General features: G+C 39.1%; 1 protein-coding gene across 2 annotated transcripts in view; it reads right to left on the minus strand.

The window, feature by feature from the left end:
• Positions 1-676: 676 nt before the first annotated feature.
• Positions 677-17,803, minus strand: part of LOC128220637 (transmembrane protein 94-like) — a 58,125-nt gene continuing 40,998 nt past the window's right edge. For both annotated transcript variants that reach the window (XM_052929119.1, XM_052929127.1), the window contains exons 20-32: positions 17,639-17,781; positions 12,443-12,581; positions 12,125-12,227; positions 10,884-11,014; positions 10,573-10,672; positions 10,000-10,108; positions 9,579-9,753; positions 9,207-9,452; positions 8,830-8,978; positions 8,499-8,599; positions 5,005-5,098; positions 4,316-4,483; positions 677-4,084 (exon numbers count right to left, since the gene is read on the minus strand). In XM_052929119.1, coding sequence (XP_052785079.1) covers positions 4,012-4,084; positions 4,316-4,483; positions 5,005-5,098; positions 8,499-8,599; positions 8,830-8,978; positions 9,207-9,452; positions 9,579-9,753; positions 10,000-10,108; positions 10,573-10,672; positions 10,884-11,014; positions 12,125-12,227; positions 12,443-12,581; positions 17,639-17,781 — 1,731 coding nt within the window. In that variant the 3' untranslated portion in view covers positions 677-4,011. The remainder of the gene's footprint in view (positions 4,085-4,315; positions 4,484-5,004; positions 5,099-8,498; positions 8,600-8,829; positions 8,979-9,206; positions 9,453-9,578; positions 9,754-9,999; positions 10,109-10,572; positions 10,673-10,883; positions 11,015-12,124; positions 12,228-12,442; positions 12,582-17,638; positions 17,782-17,803) is intronic.

The raw sequence follows: 17,803 nt of genomic DNA on the forward strand, positions 1-17,803 counted from the left end.
TTTGTTTGTTTCATTAATGACACTTGATCCCAAACTATATAGGCCAATTACCATCGTTTCCTCTTTGTTATATATTGGCTGCGCTTTCCCTATATGTCTATATTGGCTGCGCTAATTGCTGGGTTTCTTAACAACCCATCTACATGTATGCTCGCGCTTGTAATGCAGCATTAACGCTTGAAAGTTGCGATGACATGTCTTATTGACCGTACTCATTTTTTGTAATAAATGCATTGAACACTAACGAGTCAGGGGCCATGTAGACCGCAGCCTGTACTTTCTTTCCCAAGAAACTAAAACATATACATGGCAGACATATACAATTTAAGGTTCTAAAGTATCGTTGTACTTTAAATATTTTTAACAGTAGTAAATATAAGCCAACATGCATCTCAAATAACCTATCTGGAAATAAATTTCCAGGGCATGCCCCGTGCCATTCTCATTCAACAGAGTTACGTACCTTTCACCTGAGTGACGTTAGATTTTATCACGATCCAACCTCTGATGAATGAGAATGGCCCCGTGCCCACACACATCATTTTAAGCCAAAGAATGCCTTCATTGTCATTAGCTCACGGTGAGCCACAATGTATGCATGTGCGCCTACGCAGTATGGGCTTTGGCAGCATACTTCTTTCACGGCCGAACATGAGCTGTAGCAGATTTGGATTTCTTCATTTATTAACAATACAACACAATGACAACAGTATATGCATAATCAAGATTTTCATTTTTTAAATTACACATTCACAATGCACGTGTGATTTAAAGATGGAAGATCATGATTATGATTACGATGAACATTGATTATTAAATAAAAGTCATACATCAGAATAAACATACAAAAAAAGAAACAGTCCTTGTATTGCTGATTTACAACTTATAAAGGTACCATGTAAATTCAAAGCTATAACAAACAATACTGAACTTTATATATATATATATATATATATATATATATAGATAATACTTCATTAACAACATGTAAAATTATTAATGCAATGTCATTGAAACAAATAGTCTTTAATTCACTTTAAAAGTAAACATTTACTTCATCTACAAGGTGGCAATAATGGCCATATATCGCTCACCGGAGTACCAGTATCATTGCACTTGATGTAATCTCAAATTACAGGGTTGTTAATGGTACAGAGTATACATGTATTTGCCAAATGTTTTAAATGATCTTGGGTGGATTTCAAAATGAAACTTATGGTAACCATTGACTCCATTATCTGTATAGGTCCATTATTTATATCAAGTAATCCCATTAGCTACTCCATTCTTAGATCAAAATAATACTAATTTTGAAAACCACCACTGACCATGTCCAATATGACATGAAGCCGAATTGAGGACAAGAGAAAATTCATACAAGAATATAACCTATATAAGCTTTCCAAGTTTGATGAAAATCAGGTTGAAAATGTTGTCTACAATAATGTTAAGGTTTTTGTCATAATTTTATGTGAAATCCATTTTGGCAAACCATACCCTGAGTGGGAACCAGTTTGGTACGAAAATTTTGACTGTAGAGTGATAACTTAATAGTTTTTATTTACTATTTTTAACCAATTTTCAACAAACATGGTCAAAGTATCATAACCAAGAGGCCCATAAAGGCCCAAGCTCTAATGGCATGGCTGCTGTGGTTATTTTCAATCCAGAGCATGTGTGTATAGGTAGATGGCAACATACATTATGTACTAGTTTATTTGGAACATTTTATTTGGGTTAGCTGAAATTGTTGCATGTTCAACATGTGAGGACAGAAAATGTAGATAGCAGATTAGTTTATGTTGCTTCAAAAATAAAAAAGAAGGTCAAAAAGTCACTTTCAACGTAATCTTACATTGATATTTGTTTTCAAAACCATACACATGGTTCAAATTTCATTGCTGTAAATAAAAATAACAAAGTAGGTCAAAAGGTCCTAGTTGAGGTCATCCAAGCAGGTTCCAAATTTCATTGCTGTAGCTTCAGTGGGCAATCGTATGAAATTACATGACCAATATCAAAGGTCTGGGCATTGTAGGTTGAGACCAGTTTTTCTTATAAAAGTCCATAGCAAACTTGTGACTCCTGAGGCAGGGCCAGTTTTGACCCTAGGGACATAATTTGAACAATCTTGGTTGAGGATCACTATTTAATAGCACATACAAACTATCAAGGGTTTGAGCCTAGCATTTCCAGATGAGTAGAATTTCAAAGATTGCCCTAAATAAGTCTATGGAACACAGGGGTGTGGCCAGTTTTTACTCCAGGGGCATAATTTGAACAAACGTGCAAAATCAATTATGTACAGATAGATGCATGAATGATACACACTAGCCATCACATAAGCTCTTCTGAGCTCAAGCCAGTAGAGCTAAAATCAAGACCCTCTTAAACTGTAATTTTCAACTCTTAAACAATATGAATACAAAAATGATGCAATATGTGCCCACCAAAACAATAAAAAAGTCAAAATTGAAACATTAACAAGAAACCAGGATTCCAATGATTGACATAAGAACTTCAGCCTTTGTTGTGAGATTCAGTTTCAGTTTCGTCACAATATGTCAACTTAAACTTAAGGTAATCAGTACCAAATGGTTATCTATTTTTAGCAACAGTGACCTTGACCCTAGGGGCGCCAAACAAAATCCACTGAAAGGTCTTCATAAACTCTTCCTATCTATCTAAAAAATGTGGTTTTCAAATGCAAAAAAAGAGTCAAAATCTAATGTTTAAACTCAAAGTGGCACAAAAACAGCAACTTTTTTATTTGATCAAGGACCAAAAAATTATATTTAGGATAATATGGAGTTATGTACCCTAATTGTGTGATGGCCACAAACAACTGTAAAGTATTAAGCGAATTAAATGAAGGGTATAAAAGTAATTTTAGAACATCTCAACTTTGACAAAAATTAAACTGGACAAAATGTGCCCTAAAATTTTAACCTCAGTTCCTAAGTCAATAAGGGGCCATTATTTGTATTCAAGATAAAATGGTGTGATGTAACCTAACTTAAAGATGGTCGTCAATAAATGTGTGAAGTATTAAGTCAATTGAAATGAAGGCTTTAGAAGTAATTAGTAAAAACCCCAACTTGCCCTAAAACTTGAAACTGACAAAATGTGCCTTAACACTTTAACCTAAGTTCCTAAGTCAATCAGGAGCCATAATTTGTATTTAGGATAATATGGAGTTATGCAACCTCATTTTGTGATTGTCCTAAAATACCGTGTGAAGTATAAAGTGATTTAAATGAAGGGTATTGGGAGTAATAAGTGAAAATACCATATTCTCCTAAATATTCAACCGTACATCAACGCAGACAAGTAGAAAAGCCTCCTTATTCATCGAAAAGTCGAACTTAAATAGGCTGCCTCCCTTAGACTGTTATTTTTTACCCGGCAACAATAGCAATCTTGATAATTTCAAGGACCATAATCCAGTTATGCATGGGAATGTCTGGCTGTTTTTTCCAAAAGAACCGAGGTCTCATGGACATCTAACCACTGGATAAGTGTAAAATCTGTATTGTGTTTACAAGCAATTGTTTACAGTCACACAGACCACATCCACATACCCCCCACCATCGCAATAGCTCTTCTGGCCTTTGGCCAGTAGAACTAAACATTGACACAAAACTGATTTATATAAAATCTTAAAACTAAATGTTGATGCTAATGCAAATAAGCAAAATGTTGACTTAGAACAGTGGAGAACAGGTGATCATAATAGATCGGCACATGCACTTTATGCTCAGATGAGCCATTAAAATTTCATGTTTATTATATATTTTGGCAATAGTTAATTAATGAGAAATAAACATAATTCACAGTGTTTTTTCTTTCGCAATCATCTATAAAAATATAAATCATTCATAAAAAAGTAAATAATATATATGTGCATGAAAAAGACATTGGGTAAAAATACTACAGAAGGCCACAGATGGTACAACAATCCCTACATTAGCACTGACAAAAAACAACCACATGAGTACAAAATAATTTCCATTAAAATGGAGAATTCATTCCAAGCTTTGTTCCAAAGTTCAGCCTTGCTCTTTTTTGATATCTGACTGCAACCCTGAAATTCAATAGAATATTCCATATACTGTAGTGTTTCTATACATCTAAAGGTTTATTTTTAATCCTTGAATAAGCATTTATGTCTACTAACAGAATTAGTTATTTTAATTACCTCACAAAAATTCAAAATTAAGTGTTATTAAACCTAAAACTAATATTATTATTTTTTAAAGGAAATTTCCAATCCCATAGCATGTGTGTCATCAATGATTTAGACGAGACAACTTACTTGATCTCTCTGTGTTTGACAAGCTCATTGATGACAATCATAATGAGAGGGAATGAGAGGCCAAGAGCCCATACAGCCGGGTGAAGGTCGGACAGAGACATTGTGTATTGCACTTCTCCGCTACGCACATATGTATCACAGACACAGAATATTGCTTGTCCACACAACCTGCAATGTGAGGGGAAAGTTACTTGATAATAAATTTCAATTTGATGCATTTATTTTCTATAGGCCTCCAGCCAAGACATCATACTTTCTAGCTTTTTGTACATCAATAATAAAAAAAAATGTATGGAAAATAAGTTTTGCTGTCTGAAATTCTGAACAAGAGCTATGTCAGGCAAAAGCTATTGTTCTCCTGTTGTTGTTGTTCTGTTTTTTAGTCAGGGGTTTTAAAGCCACAGATATAAACCTTGTTAAATATGTCCACATTGTCTAAGTTTCATAAGAATATTTTCAACAACTTTTAAGTTACGGCCAAGATTAATACTTTCCCACTATGATGCCGATAACGAAACCAAGGCTATCACAATCCCTCCACCCCATCCTTAAAAAACTTACTTTTAAAGCCAGTAGTTTGTATACAGGAAACATTTTTATTTTTTTAAAAACCCAACAAATTTGACTTATGGTCAGCAGGGTATCAAATACTATAGATCTAGAACATATCACAAACGTTAAGTACATACAGTAGAGGTGTGATAGTTAGCCAGAGTCTGTTGGTGGCGGGACATTGCTGCCACAGGTGGTCCTTCCAGTGGATAAAACTTAGTGATATGATCTCTGAAACACAACAAATTCCAAAGAATAAACAAGAAATCATAATTGTTTTCATAAAAAAACCCTGTTAACTACAGCCAATGATGGGGGTCCTCACTTTAACACTGTTAACTACAGCCAATGATGGGGGGTCCTCACTTTAACGCTGTTAACTACAGCCAATGATGAGGGTCCTCACTTTAACACTGATAACTACAGCCAATGATGGGGGTCCTCACTTTAACACTGATTATTGCAGTGGATGAAGGGTTACTCACTATACCACTGTTTATTACTATACCACTGTTTACTACAGTGGATGACGGGTTACTCACTATACCACTGTTTATTACAGTGGATGAAGGGTTACTCACTATACCACTGTTTATTACAGTGGATGAAGGGTTACTCACTATACCACTGTTTATTACAGTGGATGAAGGGTTACTCACTATACCACTGTTTATTACAGTGGATGAAGGGTTACTCACTATACCACTGTTTATTACAGTGGATGAAGGGTTACTCACTAAACCACTGTTTATTACAGTGGATGAAGGGTTACTCACTATACCACTGTTTACTACAGTGGATGAAGGGTTACTCACTATACCACTGTTTATTACAGTGGATGAAGGGTTACTCACTATACCACTGTTTATTACTATACCACTGTTTACTACAGTGGATGAAGGGTTACTCACTATACCACTGTTTACTACAGTGGATGAAGGGTTACTCACTTTAACACTGTTTATTACTATACCACTGTTTACTACAGTGGATGAAGGGTTACTCACTATACCACTGTTTACTACAGTGGATGAAGGGTTACTCACTATACCACTGTTTATTACTATACCACTGTTTACTACAGTGGATGAAGGGTTACTCACTATACCACTGTTTACTACAGTGGATGAAGGGTTACTCACTTTAACACTGATTATTGCAGTGGATGAAGGGTTACTCACTATACCACTGTTTATTACTATACCACTGTTTACTACAGTGGATGAAGGGTTACTCACTATACCACTGTTTATTACAGTGGATGAAGGGTTACTCACTATACCACTGTTTATTACAGTGGATGAAGGGTTACTCACTATACCACTGTTTATTACAGTGGATGAAGGGTTACTCACTAAACCACTGTTTATTACAGTGGATGAAGGGTTACTCACTATACCACTGTTTACTACAGTGGATGAAGGGTTACTCACTATACCACTGTTTATTACAGTGGATGAAGGGTTACTCACTATACCACTGTTTATTACAGTGGATGAAGGGTTACTCACTAAACCACTGTTTACTACAGTGGATGAAGGGTTACTCACTAAACCACTGTTTACTACAGTGGATGAAGGTTTACTCACTAAACCACTGTTTACTACAGTGGATGAAGGGTTACTCACTAAACCACTGTTTACTACAGTGGATGAAGGTTTACTCACTATACCACTGTTTACTACAGTGGATGAAGGGTTACTCACTATACCACTGTTTACTACAGTGGATGAAGGGTTACTCACTATACCACTGTTTATTACTAAACCACTGTTTACTACAGTGGATGACGGTTTACTCACTATACCACTGTTTATTACAGTGGATGAAGGGTTACTCACTAAACCACTGTTTACTACAGTGGATGAAGGGTTACTCACTAAACCACTGTTTACTACAGTGGATGAAGGTTTACTCACTATACCACTGTTTACTACAGTGGATGAAGGGTTACTCACTATACCACTGTTTATTACAGTGGATGAAGGGTTACTCACTATACCACTGTTTATTACAGTGGATGAAGGGTTACTCACTATACCACTGTTTATTACAGTGGATGAAGGGTTACTCACTATACCACTGTTTACTACAGTGGATGAAGGGTTACTCACTTTAACACTGATTATTGCAGTGGATGAAGGGTTACTCACTATACCACTGTTTATTACTATACCACTGTTTACTACAGTGGATGAAGGGTTACTCACTATACCACTGTTTATTACAGTGGATGAAGGGTTACTCACTATACCACTGTTTATTACAGTGGATGAAGGGTTACTCACTATACCACTGTTTATTACAGTGGATGAAGGGTTACTCACTAAACCACTGTTTATTACAGTGGATGAAGGGTTACTCACTATACCACTGTTTATTACAGTGGATGAAGGGTTACTCACTATACCACTGTTTATTACAGTGGATGAAGGGTTACTCACTATACCACTGTTTACTACAGTGGATGAAGGGTTACTCACTATACCACTGTTTACTACAGTGGATGACGGTTTACTCACTATACCACTGTTTATTACAGTGGATGAAGGGTTACTCACTATACCACTGTTTATTACAGTGGATGAAGGGTTACTCACTATACCACTGTTTATTACAGTGGATGAAGGGTTACTCACTATACCACTGTTTATTACAGTGGATGAAGGGTTACTCACTAAACCACTGTTTACTACAGTGGATGAAGGGTTACTCACTAAACCACTGTTTACTACAGTGGATGAAGGGTTACTCACTAAACCACTGTTTACTACAGTGGATGAAGGGTTACTCACTATACCACTGTTTATTACAGTGGATGAAGGGTTACTCACTAAACCACTGTTTACTACAGTGGATGAAGGGTTACTCACTAAACCACTGTTTATTACAGTGGATGAAGGGTTACTCACTAAACCACTGTTTACTACAGTGGATGAAGGGTTACTCACTATACCACTGTTTATTACAGTGGATGAAGGGTTACTCACTATACCACTGTTTATTACTATACCACTGTTTACTACAGTGGATGACGGTTTACTCACTATACCACTGTTTATTACAGTGGATGAAGGGTTACTCACTATACCACTGTTTATTACAGTGGATGAAGGGTTACTCACTATACCACTGTTTATTACAGTGGATGAAGGGTTACTCACTATACCACTGTTTATTACAGTGGATGAAGGGTTACTCACTATACCACTGTTTATTACAGTGGATGAAGGGTTACTCACTATACCACTGTTTATTACAGTGGATGAAGGGTTACTCACTATACCACTGTTTATTACAGTTGATGATAGGGTTACTCACTATACCACTGTTTATTACAGTGGATGAAGGGTTACTCATTATAACAGCCTATAAAGGGAGTACTTGATAAACCACTGTTAATTACAGCCAGCAAAGGGTTACTCGCTCATTATACCAATGTTTAATACAGCCTATGAAGGGGATTACCACTATACCACTTTTTTATAGCAGGGGTGAAGGGAGTACTTGCTATACCACTGTTTATTACAAGAGGTAAAGAGGGTACTCAATATACCACTGTATATTACAGTGGTTGAAGGGGGTACTTGCTTAACCACTATTTAAAACAGCCAGTAAAGTGGGTACTCACCAAAGTAGAGCACAAGAAGGAAGATGAAGATGTTTTGAGCAAGCACCAGGCCACCAGAATATGCCTCCACCCAGGGTCTCTCGTCCGACAATGTCTCACTTCTGGTTGAATGAATAAAGAATCTTACAAGATTAGACTATCAAACAATGTTTTTAACTGAAACTACAAGAGAAATCACAATACAAATGTAAAAATAAAAATTATCAACTTAAAACAAATCTTATCTTGGATGTCAAACCAAAGCTGAAATGTTACAATGGGTAACAAGATAAAAGTCTATCAGTTAAAAACAGTTTCCTTATCTTTATAATTAATATCAAAAGGCATGTACCTGAAGTCAAACACAGCGCAGTTAGTGTGGCTGTGTGTGTGTGCGAGTGTCTGGCAGTATGAGTGCAGTGTGAGGCCATAACAGATCAACGCAACTGCAACGGGCAGACCAAACCGCAACACATAGTACACCGTGAACCTCACTATCATCTGACAGAGGGAATAAGCAAAGGAAATGTAAATACAGAGAAAATACCCAAGAAGCCTTCATAAGGTCATAAATAAAATGCATATATTGAACATTAAATATTACAGGTTGAGAGATTAACCAAACTTAAGTAGCTTTCTTGCAATGTATATCAATAAATTTAAGATCAAATGATATTGAATAAAGAATTGTCCTTCACTACTGAAAAACAGAATTTAAGGTCAACAAACCTCATTAGAAAGATGGCTGTTATTCTTGCTAGTGGCAAGGGACATAACTCTGTGGTCGACGGGATTTCCCATCATTGTGAGGCCCAGCAGAGGTATGACTATAAGGACGAGCCAGAGGAGGTGCTGAGGGGGTAGCAGGGTGGGAAGCTGGACAACACTGGACACCAACTGACCACCCGTCACTGACAAGCTGCAGCACAGCATGAAGTAGAAACAGTTGCGCAGACACATCAGCTGGTTCCGCGCCTGTTAACGAAAAACATGGTGTCTAATCCATGTACACTGAATTGCTGAGCTGTTTCATTACAAAATGCTCTTTTCATACAATTATGTGAACAAATAAAAAAATATATCACTTAGCAAGTACCCCACCTCTGCAATGAGATGTATAAGGCTGATATTTCCATCCTTGTTGATGATGATGGGGCATATGACACTGATGAAAGAGCTAGCCAGCTGGAGGGGGGTGGGGAAGTCCTGGTCCCACAGTAGGCTGGGGGGTGGTTGCTGCAAACACACCTGGGGACACAATGGCTCAAGGGCCAGACTGAAATTCATATGGTACAGGGGCTGAATTAAATATGCAAACATCTTAGATTGGTCTTAATAGAAAAGCAAAACCTGTGTGTTCAATTTCTACAATAAAATCAATCAACCAGAATGGAATCATTGAGGCTTGTCTACTAAAAAGGATAAGTACAATATTGCATAAGGCCTCAGGCAAACATTTATGAAGTAATCCCTGTCTACACTCATATCAAAGAATGTTTAGATGTGTGATACCATCAAGTACCTGCAGTCTGCCCTGAGGAAGAGGGGCGTGTTCTGGGTGTTAGCGGAGCTGCCGACACATAGCACCACCTCACCATGCTCCTGCATTATCTGGATCATCTCCCCAGTTGCTGCAAAAAATACACATACTGAAATGAGTTGTAATAAAAACAATCTATATAAAAAGAACAATAGCTGTAATGGAGAAAATGTGTCAAGTGTTGAACAAAATTCCAAAAAGTCATAAAAACTAGCATAATACAGGGCTTGTGCAAATTTCAACCTCTGAAAAACAATTTCAACAGATCGCAAAATCAAATTTACGGTTCGCAACAAGTTTGAAAGAAAATAGCTGGATCTAGTTTGTTTCTTTTGATGATAATCAGGAGCGTGACAATGTTTGTGGCAAAAATCCTTCTAATCCACCAGAAAGATGTTGGAAAGCTCATCCTCAATAAAATGATCAGTTTTGTGTGTTTTTTTTCAATTTCAATCTTTGTTTAATTTCTTTGCTCTTCTTTCTTTGTTTACTAATACAACTAAATGGTTATGTCATGCCACCCCCGGTGATATTCTTTGATTAATGTATGCTTACTTTCTGGTGAGCAGTCAGTGAAAAGATTCACCAGTAGAGGAACATTGTCAATACTGCTCAGATGTGGGCGGATGTTCTCTATGCCTCGAGGTAGCTTGGCCTAGGAATTGAATACAAGAAAATTAAAGGTTAATAATCTACAGGGATTTTGGATGCTTACACATTTATTTATAAACACGCCATGAAAAATCAATTGCGTATGCAGTTGAACCAAATTATATGCAGCACCGAATACATGCATCCAGAGATGAAACTTTTTGTTCTCAGGTCTACTTAAGTGATTTGCCTAAGTCTGTGCTAGCTGTACATACCCTGTTGTCAAATGCAAGGCTGTCCTCAGTGTTCTCTGTGATGTAGCTGGAGGCATGCCGGGACAGCTCCTCCTCCTCCCCCATCCAGCTGTATTCCCCACCGCTCAGTAATGCCTCATCCTCATACTCGCCTGGAGAACAGGAATAGTTAAGATTAGTACTTATATATATGTTGGAGGAGCCAGCTGTATTCCCCACCACACAATAATGCCTCATCATCGTCCTCATCTGGAGAACAGGTACATTTATCATTAGTACTTTTATACATGTCAGAGAAGCCAGCTGTATTCCCCACCACACAATAATGCCTCGTCATCGTCCTCATCTGGAGAACAGGATTAGTTAACATTTGTGCTGTTATGTACAAAACTGGAACATGATAGCTGTCATTTTGTCTTTAAAACACTGAAGAAAAATGTCTGGAGAGAAAGCACAATTTTAAATCATAACACTTCATTTGACCTTTGAGTAATTACACAGCAAACACTAATTGTCATGCAGTCTTGTTCAGTCACCAAATTTATCATGTTCAAATCCAAATAATTGATCCATGACCATGTTTTGTCGTCTTATTAAATGTGGTTTGTCAATCTGATTCATTTAATAAAACTTAAACATCAAAGTGCAGGGTGTGACACTAACTCTTACCTGGTGACCCGAAACACCATTTTTTTTTTACAAAATTACCACAGCCAATTTGCTAGGGAACCCGCTAGAGTCATCAGATAAAAAAACTTTAAAAACTGTACTCCGGGTCGGCAATCTCTGCATTATAGATTTTATAAAGTACATACAGACCAGCCAGTCTCTGTTAAAAATGCTATGATTATCTGATGATTAAGATAACTGTCAGCACTTTATTATATGAATAATCATTGAATAATGACATAATTTTAAATAAAGTCACAACAAAATAACAGACCTGTTCTGTTTGTTGAACTTAAGGATAATCGAGAATTCTTCCCCACATTTTTGTGATGTGAATAATGTCATTAATTTTTCGCAATGTGGCAATTGTAAGCAGTGCATTAGAGCCATTTCCCAAATAGAAAAAAGTTTAATGAGAACGGGCTTCAAAAAGGCTATGGATTGATTTTAAGTTTATTTAATTACAATAAATTATAACTTATGTTCAAAAACATATTGTTTATTAAACGGAAACAACACTTTTATATCATAACACAACAACTAAAGCATTATGGTTTATCATTCATTTCAATGAAGTTTCAATTATACCATACCCTGTTTTGTGTTGAGGAGGAGTATCTCTTCAGTTGTGGCTGTGTGGTAATCCTCCGCTGCCTCCCTCCTCAACCGTCTTGGGCTCACTATTGCTGTCTGTACCTAGATGTCAGGTCAGACGTGAAACTAACTTTGATCCAAAAAACTGTGATTTGTTTATGCATAAAAACTCTTTTAATTGTATAATGGGACATAAACAAGAGAAATTTATTTCTAAAATAATCCTACACTTTAACAATGAAAATAAAACAAAAATAGGTCTTGCAGTGAGAAAAGGTTAATTGAAACTCTAGTGTCAAGCATTTGTGACTTTGTACCTTTGGTTCAAATTTGACTTGTGATGAGCCAAGATGGACAACACTGGGAGCACTGGTACTGATCTTACGCTGAGAGGCCTGCAGGCTGTCCTCTGTGTCACCCGCTGCTGTGTCCTTATTCCTGCTAACAGGATTACCACTGAAGAAATAAGCTAGTCTGAATGAGATTGTGCCATGCTAATGAAAGGCTACTCCAGCTGATATTGTGACATGGCAATGAAAGGGTACTCCAGCTGAGATTGTGACATGGTTACAAAAGGGAATTCCAGCTGAGATTGTGACATGGTTACGAAAGGGTACTCCAGCTGAGATTGTGACATGGTTACGAAAGGGTACTCGAGCTGAGATTGTGACATGGTTACGAAAGGGAATTCCAGCTGAGATTGTGACATGGTTACGAAAGGGTACTCCAGCTGAGATTGTGACATGGTAATGAAAGGGTACTCCAGCTGTGATTGTGACATGGCAATAATAGGGTACTCCAGCTGAGATTGTGACATGGTTACGAAAGGGTTCTCCAGCCGTGATTGTGACATGGTAATGATAGGGTACTCCAGCTGAGATTGTGACATGGTAATGAAAGGGTTCTCCAGCTGTGATTGTGACATGGTAATGAAAGGGTTCTCCAGCTGTGATTGTGACATGGTTACGAAAGGGTACTCCAGCTGTGATTGTGACATGGTTACGAAAGGGTACTCCAGCTGTGATTGTGACATGGTTACGAAAGGGTACTCCAGCTGTGATTGTGACATGGTAATGAAAGGGTACTCCAGCTGAGATTGTGACATGATAATGAAAGGGAACTCCAGCTGAGATTGTGACATGGTAATGAAAGGGTACTCCAGCTGAGATTGTGACATGGTTATGAAAGGGTTCTCCAGCTGTGATTGTGACATGATAATGAAAGGGAACTCCAGCTGAGATTGTGACATGGTTACGAAAGGGTTCTCCAGCTCAGATTGTGACATGGTAACTAAAGGGTACTCCAGCTGAGATTGTGACATGGTTACGAAAGGGTACTCCAGCTGAGATTGTGACATGGTTACGAAAGGGTACTCCAGCTGAGATTGTGACATGGTTATGAAAGAGTACTCCTGCTGTGATTGTGACATGGTTACGAAAGGGTACTCCAGCTGAGATTGTGACATGGTTACGAAAGGGTTCTCTAGCTGTGATTGTGACATGGTAATGAAAGGGTTCTCCAGCTGTGATTGTGACATGATAATGAAAGGGTACTCAAGCTGAGATTGTGACATGGTTACGAAAGGGTACTCCAGCTGAGATTGTGACATGGTTATGAAAGGGTTCTCCAGCTGAGATTGTGACATGGTTACGAAAGGGTTCTCCAGCTGTGATTGTGATATGGTAATGAAAGGGTTCTCCAGCTGTGACTGTGACATGGTAATGAAAGAGTTCTCCAGCTGTGATTGTGACATGGTTACCAAAGGGTTCTCCAGCTGAGATTGTGACATGGTAATGAAAGGGTTCTCCAGCTGTGATTGTGACATGGTAATGAAAGGGTACTCCAGCTGTGATTGTGACATGGTAATGAAAGGGTTCTCCAGCTGTGATTGTGACATGGTAATGAAAGGGTTCTCCAGCTGTGATTGTGACATGGTTACGAAAGGGTTCTCCAGCTGAGATTGTGACATGGTAATGAAAGGGTTCTCCAGCTGTGATTGTGACATGGCAATAATAGGGTACTCCAGCTGAGATTGTGACATGGTAATGAAAGGGTACTCCAGCTGAGATTGTGACATGGTTACGAAAGGGTTCTCCAGCTGTGATTGTGACATGGTTACGAAAGGGTACTCCAGCTGAGATTGTGACATGGTAATAAAAGGGTTCTCCAGCTGTGATTGTGACATGGTAATGAAAGGGTTCTCGAGCTGTGATTGTGACATGGTAATGAAAGGGTTCTCCAGCTGTGATTGTGACATGGTAATGAAAGGGTTCTCCAGCTGTGATTGTGACATGGTTACGAAAGGGTTCTCCAGCTGTGATTGTCACATGGTAATGATAGGGTACTCCAGCTGAGATTGTGACATGGTAATGAAAGGGTACTCCAGCTGAGATTGTGACATGGTAATGAAAGGGTACTCCAGCTGAGATTGTGACATGGTTACGAAAGGGTTCTCCAGCTGTGATTGTGACATGGTAATGAAAGGGTTCTCCAGCTGAGATTGTGACATGGTTACGAAAGGGTTCTCCAGCCGTGATTGTGACATGGTAATGAAAGGGTTCTCCAGCTGAGATTGTGACATGGTAATGAAAGGGTTCTCCAGCTGTGATTGTGACATGGTTACGAAAGGGTACTCCAGCTGAGATTGTGACATGGTTACGAAAGGAAATTCCAGCTGAGATTGTGACATGGTTACGAAAGGGTACTCCAGCTGAGATTGTGACATGGTAATGAAAGGGTACTCCAGCTGAGATTGTGACATGGTTGCGAAAGGGTACTCCAGCTGAGATTGTGACATGGTTACGAAAGGGTTCTCCAGCCGTGATTGTGACATGGTAATGATAGGGTACTCCAGCTGAGATTGTGACATGGTAATGAAAGGGTTCTCCAGCTGTGATTGTGACATGGTAATGAAAGGGTTCTCCAGCTGTGATTGTGACATGATAATGAAAGGGTACTCCAGCTGTGATTGTGACATGGTTACGAAAGGGTACTCCAGCTGTGATTGTGACATGATAATGAAAGGGTACTCCAGCTGAGATTGTGACATGATAATGAAAGGGTACTCCAGCTGAGATTGTAACATGGTTATGAAAGGGTTCTCCAGCTGTGATTGTGACATGATAATGAAAGGGAACTCCAGCTGAGATTGTGACATGGTTACGAAAGGGTTCTCCAGCTGAGATTGTGACATGGTAACGAAAGGGTACTCCAGCTGAGATTGTGACATGGTTACGAAAGGGTACTCCAGCTGAGATTGTGACATGGTTACGAAAGGGTACTCCAGCTGAGATTGTGACATGGTTATGAAAGGGTACTCCAGCTGTGATTGTAACATGGTTACGAAAGGGTACTCCAGCTGAGATTGTGACATGGTTACGAAAGGGTTCTCTAGCTGTGATTGTGACATGGTAATGAAAGGGTTCTCCAGCTGTGATTGTGACATGATAATGAAAGGGTACTCAAGCTGAGATTGTGACATGGTTACGAAAGGGTACTCCAGCTGAGATTGTGCCATGGTTATGAAAGGGTTCTCCAGCTGAGATTGTGACATGGTTACGAAAGGGTTCTCCAGCTGTGATTGTGATATGGTAATGAAAGGGTTCTCCAGCTGTGACTGTGACATGGTAATGAAAGAGTTCTCCAGCTGTGATTGTGACATGGTTACCAAAGGGTTCTCCAGCTGAGATTGTGACATGGTAATGAAAGGGTTCTCCAGCTGTGATTGTGACATGGTAATGAAAGGGTACTCCAGCTGAGATTGTGACATGGTTATGAAAGGGTTCTCCAGCTGTGATTGTGACATGGTAATGAAAGGGTTCTCCAGCTGTGATTGTGACATGGTTACGAAAGGGTTCTCCAGCTGTGATTGTGACATAGTAATGAAAGGGTTCTCCAGCTGTGATTGTGACATGGCAATAATAGGGTACTCCAGCTGAGATTGTGACATGGTAATGAAAGGGTACTCCAGCTGAGATTGTGACATGGTTACGAAAGGGTTCTCCAGCTGTGATTGTGACATGGTTACGAAAGGGTACTCCAGCTGAGATTGTGACATGGTAATAAAAGGGTTCTCCAGCTGTGATTGTGACATGGTAATGAAAGGGTTCTCGAGCTGTGATTGTGACATGGTAATGAAAGGGTTCTCCAGCTGTGATTGTGACATGGTAATGAAAGGGTTCTCCAGCTGTGATTGTGACATGGTTACGAAAGGGTTTTCCAGCTGTGATTGTGACATGGTAATGATAGGGTAATCCAGCTGAGATTGTGACATGGTAATGAAAGGGTACTCCAGCTGAGATTGTGACATGGTAATGAAAGGGTACTCCAGCTGAGATTGTGACATGGTTACAAAAGGGTTCTCCAGCTGTGATTGTGACATGGTAATGAAAGGGTACTCCAGCTGAGATTGTGACATGGTTACGAAAGGGTTCTCCAGCTGTGATTGTGACATGGTAATGATAGGGTTCTCCAGCTGAGATTGTGACATGGTTATGAAAGGGTTCTCCAGCTGTGATTGTGACATGGTAATGAAAGGCTACTCCAGCTGAGATTGTGACATGGTAATGAAAGGGTACTCCAGCTGAGATTGTGACATGGTAATGAAAGGGTTCTCCAGCTGTGATTGTGACATGGTAATGAAAGGGTACTCCAGCTGAGATTGTGACATGGTTACGAAAGGGTACTCCAGCTGAGATTGTGACATGGTAATGAAAGGGTTCTCCAGCTGTGATTGTGACATGGTAATGAAAGGGTTCTCCAGCTGTGATTGTGACATAGTAATGAAAGGGTTCTCCAGCTGAGATTGTGACATGGTAATGAAAGGGTACTCCAGCTGAGATTGTGACATGGTAATGAAAGGGTTCTCCAGTTGTGATTGTGACATGGTAATGAAAGGGTTCTCCAGATGAGATTGTGACATGGCAATAATAGGGTACTCCAGCTGAGATTGTGACATGGCAATGAAAGGGTACTCCAGCTGAGATTGTGACATGGTTACGAAAGGGTACTCCAGCTGAGATTGTGACATGGCAATAATAGGGTACTCCAGCTGAGATTGTGACATGGTAATGAAAGGGTACTCCAGCTGAGATTGTGACATGGTTACGAAAGGGTTCTCCAGCTGTGATTGTGACATGGTAATGAAAGGGTACTCCAGCTGAGATTGTGCCATGGCAATAATAGGGTACTCCAGCTGAGATTGATAAACTGTAATGAGAGGGTAGTCAGGGGGTACTCCAACTGAGATTATGATATACATGTGTAGTAATGAAAGGGAACTCCAGCTGAGATTGTTACATGTTAATAAAAGGGTACTCCAGGGGTTCTCAAGCCAAAACTAACATGTACATCGGTGACATAATGATTGATACGACAAAGTTAATCATGAATATCTAAGATGAAAAAACAGCACATTTCACACATGGAATTAAACAAGTGAGAACCTCAAGGTAATACAGTATCCGTCCCAAAAGACAAATTCCCCTGCTCTCAATCTCTTCTATGTAACCTACCTGCAAGTCTGTGATTGCATCTCATCCTGCGGCACCTCATGTACAGACACATTTGCGGAGGTGGCTGACAGATACTGCCTCTCTGAGCGCAGGGAGATATGGCAGTTCCAGCCAGCTTCCAGACCCATCTTCTCTGCAAACACCTGAAATGTACAACAAGAGCAC

This window comes from Mya arenaria, chromosome 2 (assembly GCF_026914265.1).
Source record: "Mya arenaria isolate MELC-2E11 chromosome 2, ASM2691426v1".
Taxonomy (NCBI): Eukaryota; Metazoa; Mollusca; class Bivalvia; order Myida; family Myidae; genus Mya; species Mya arenaria.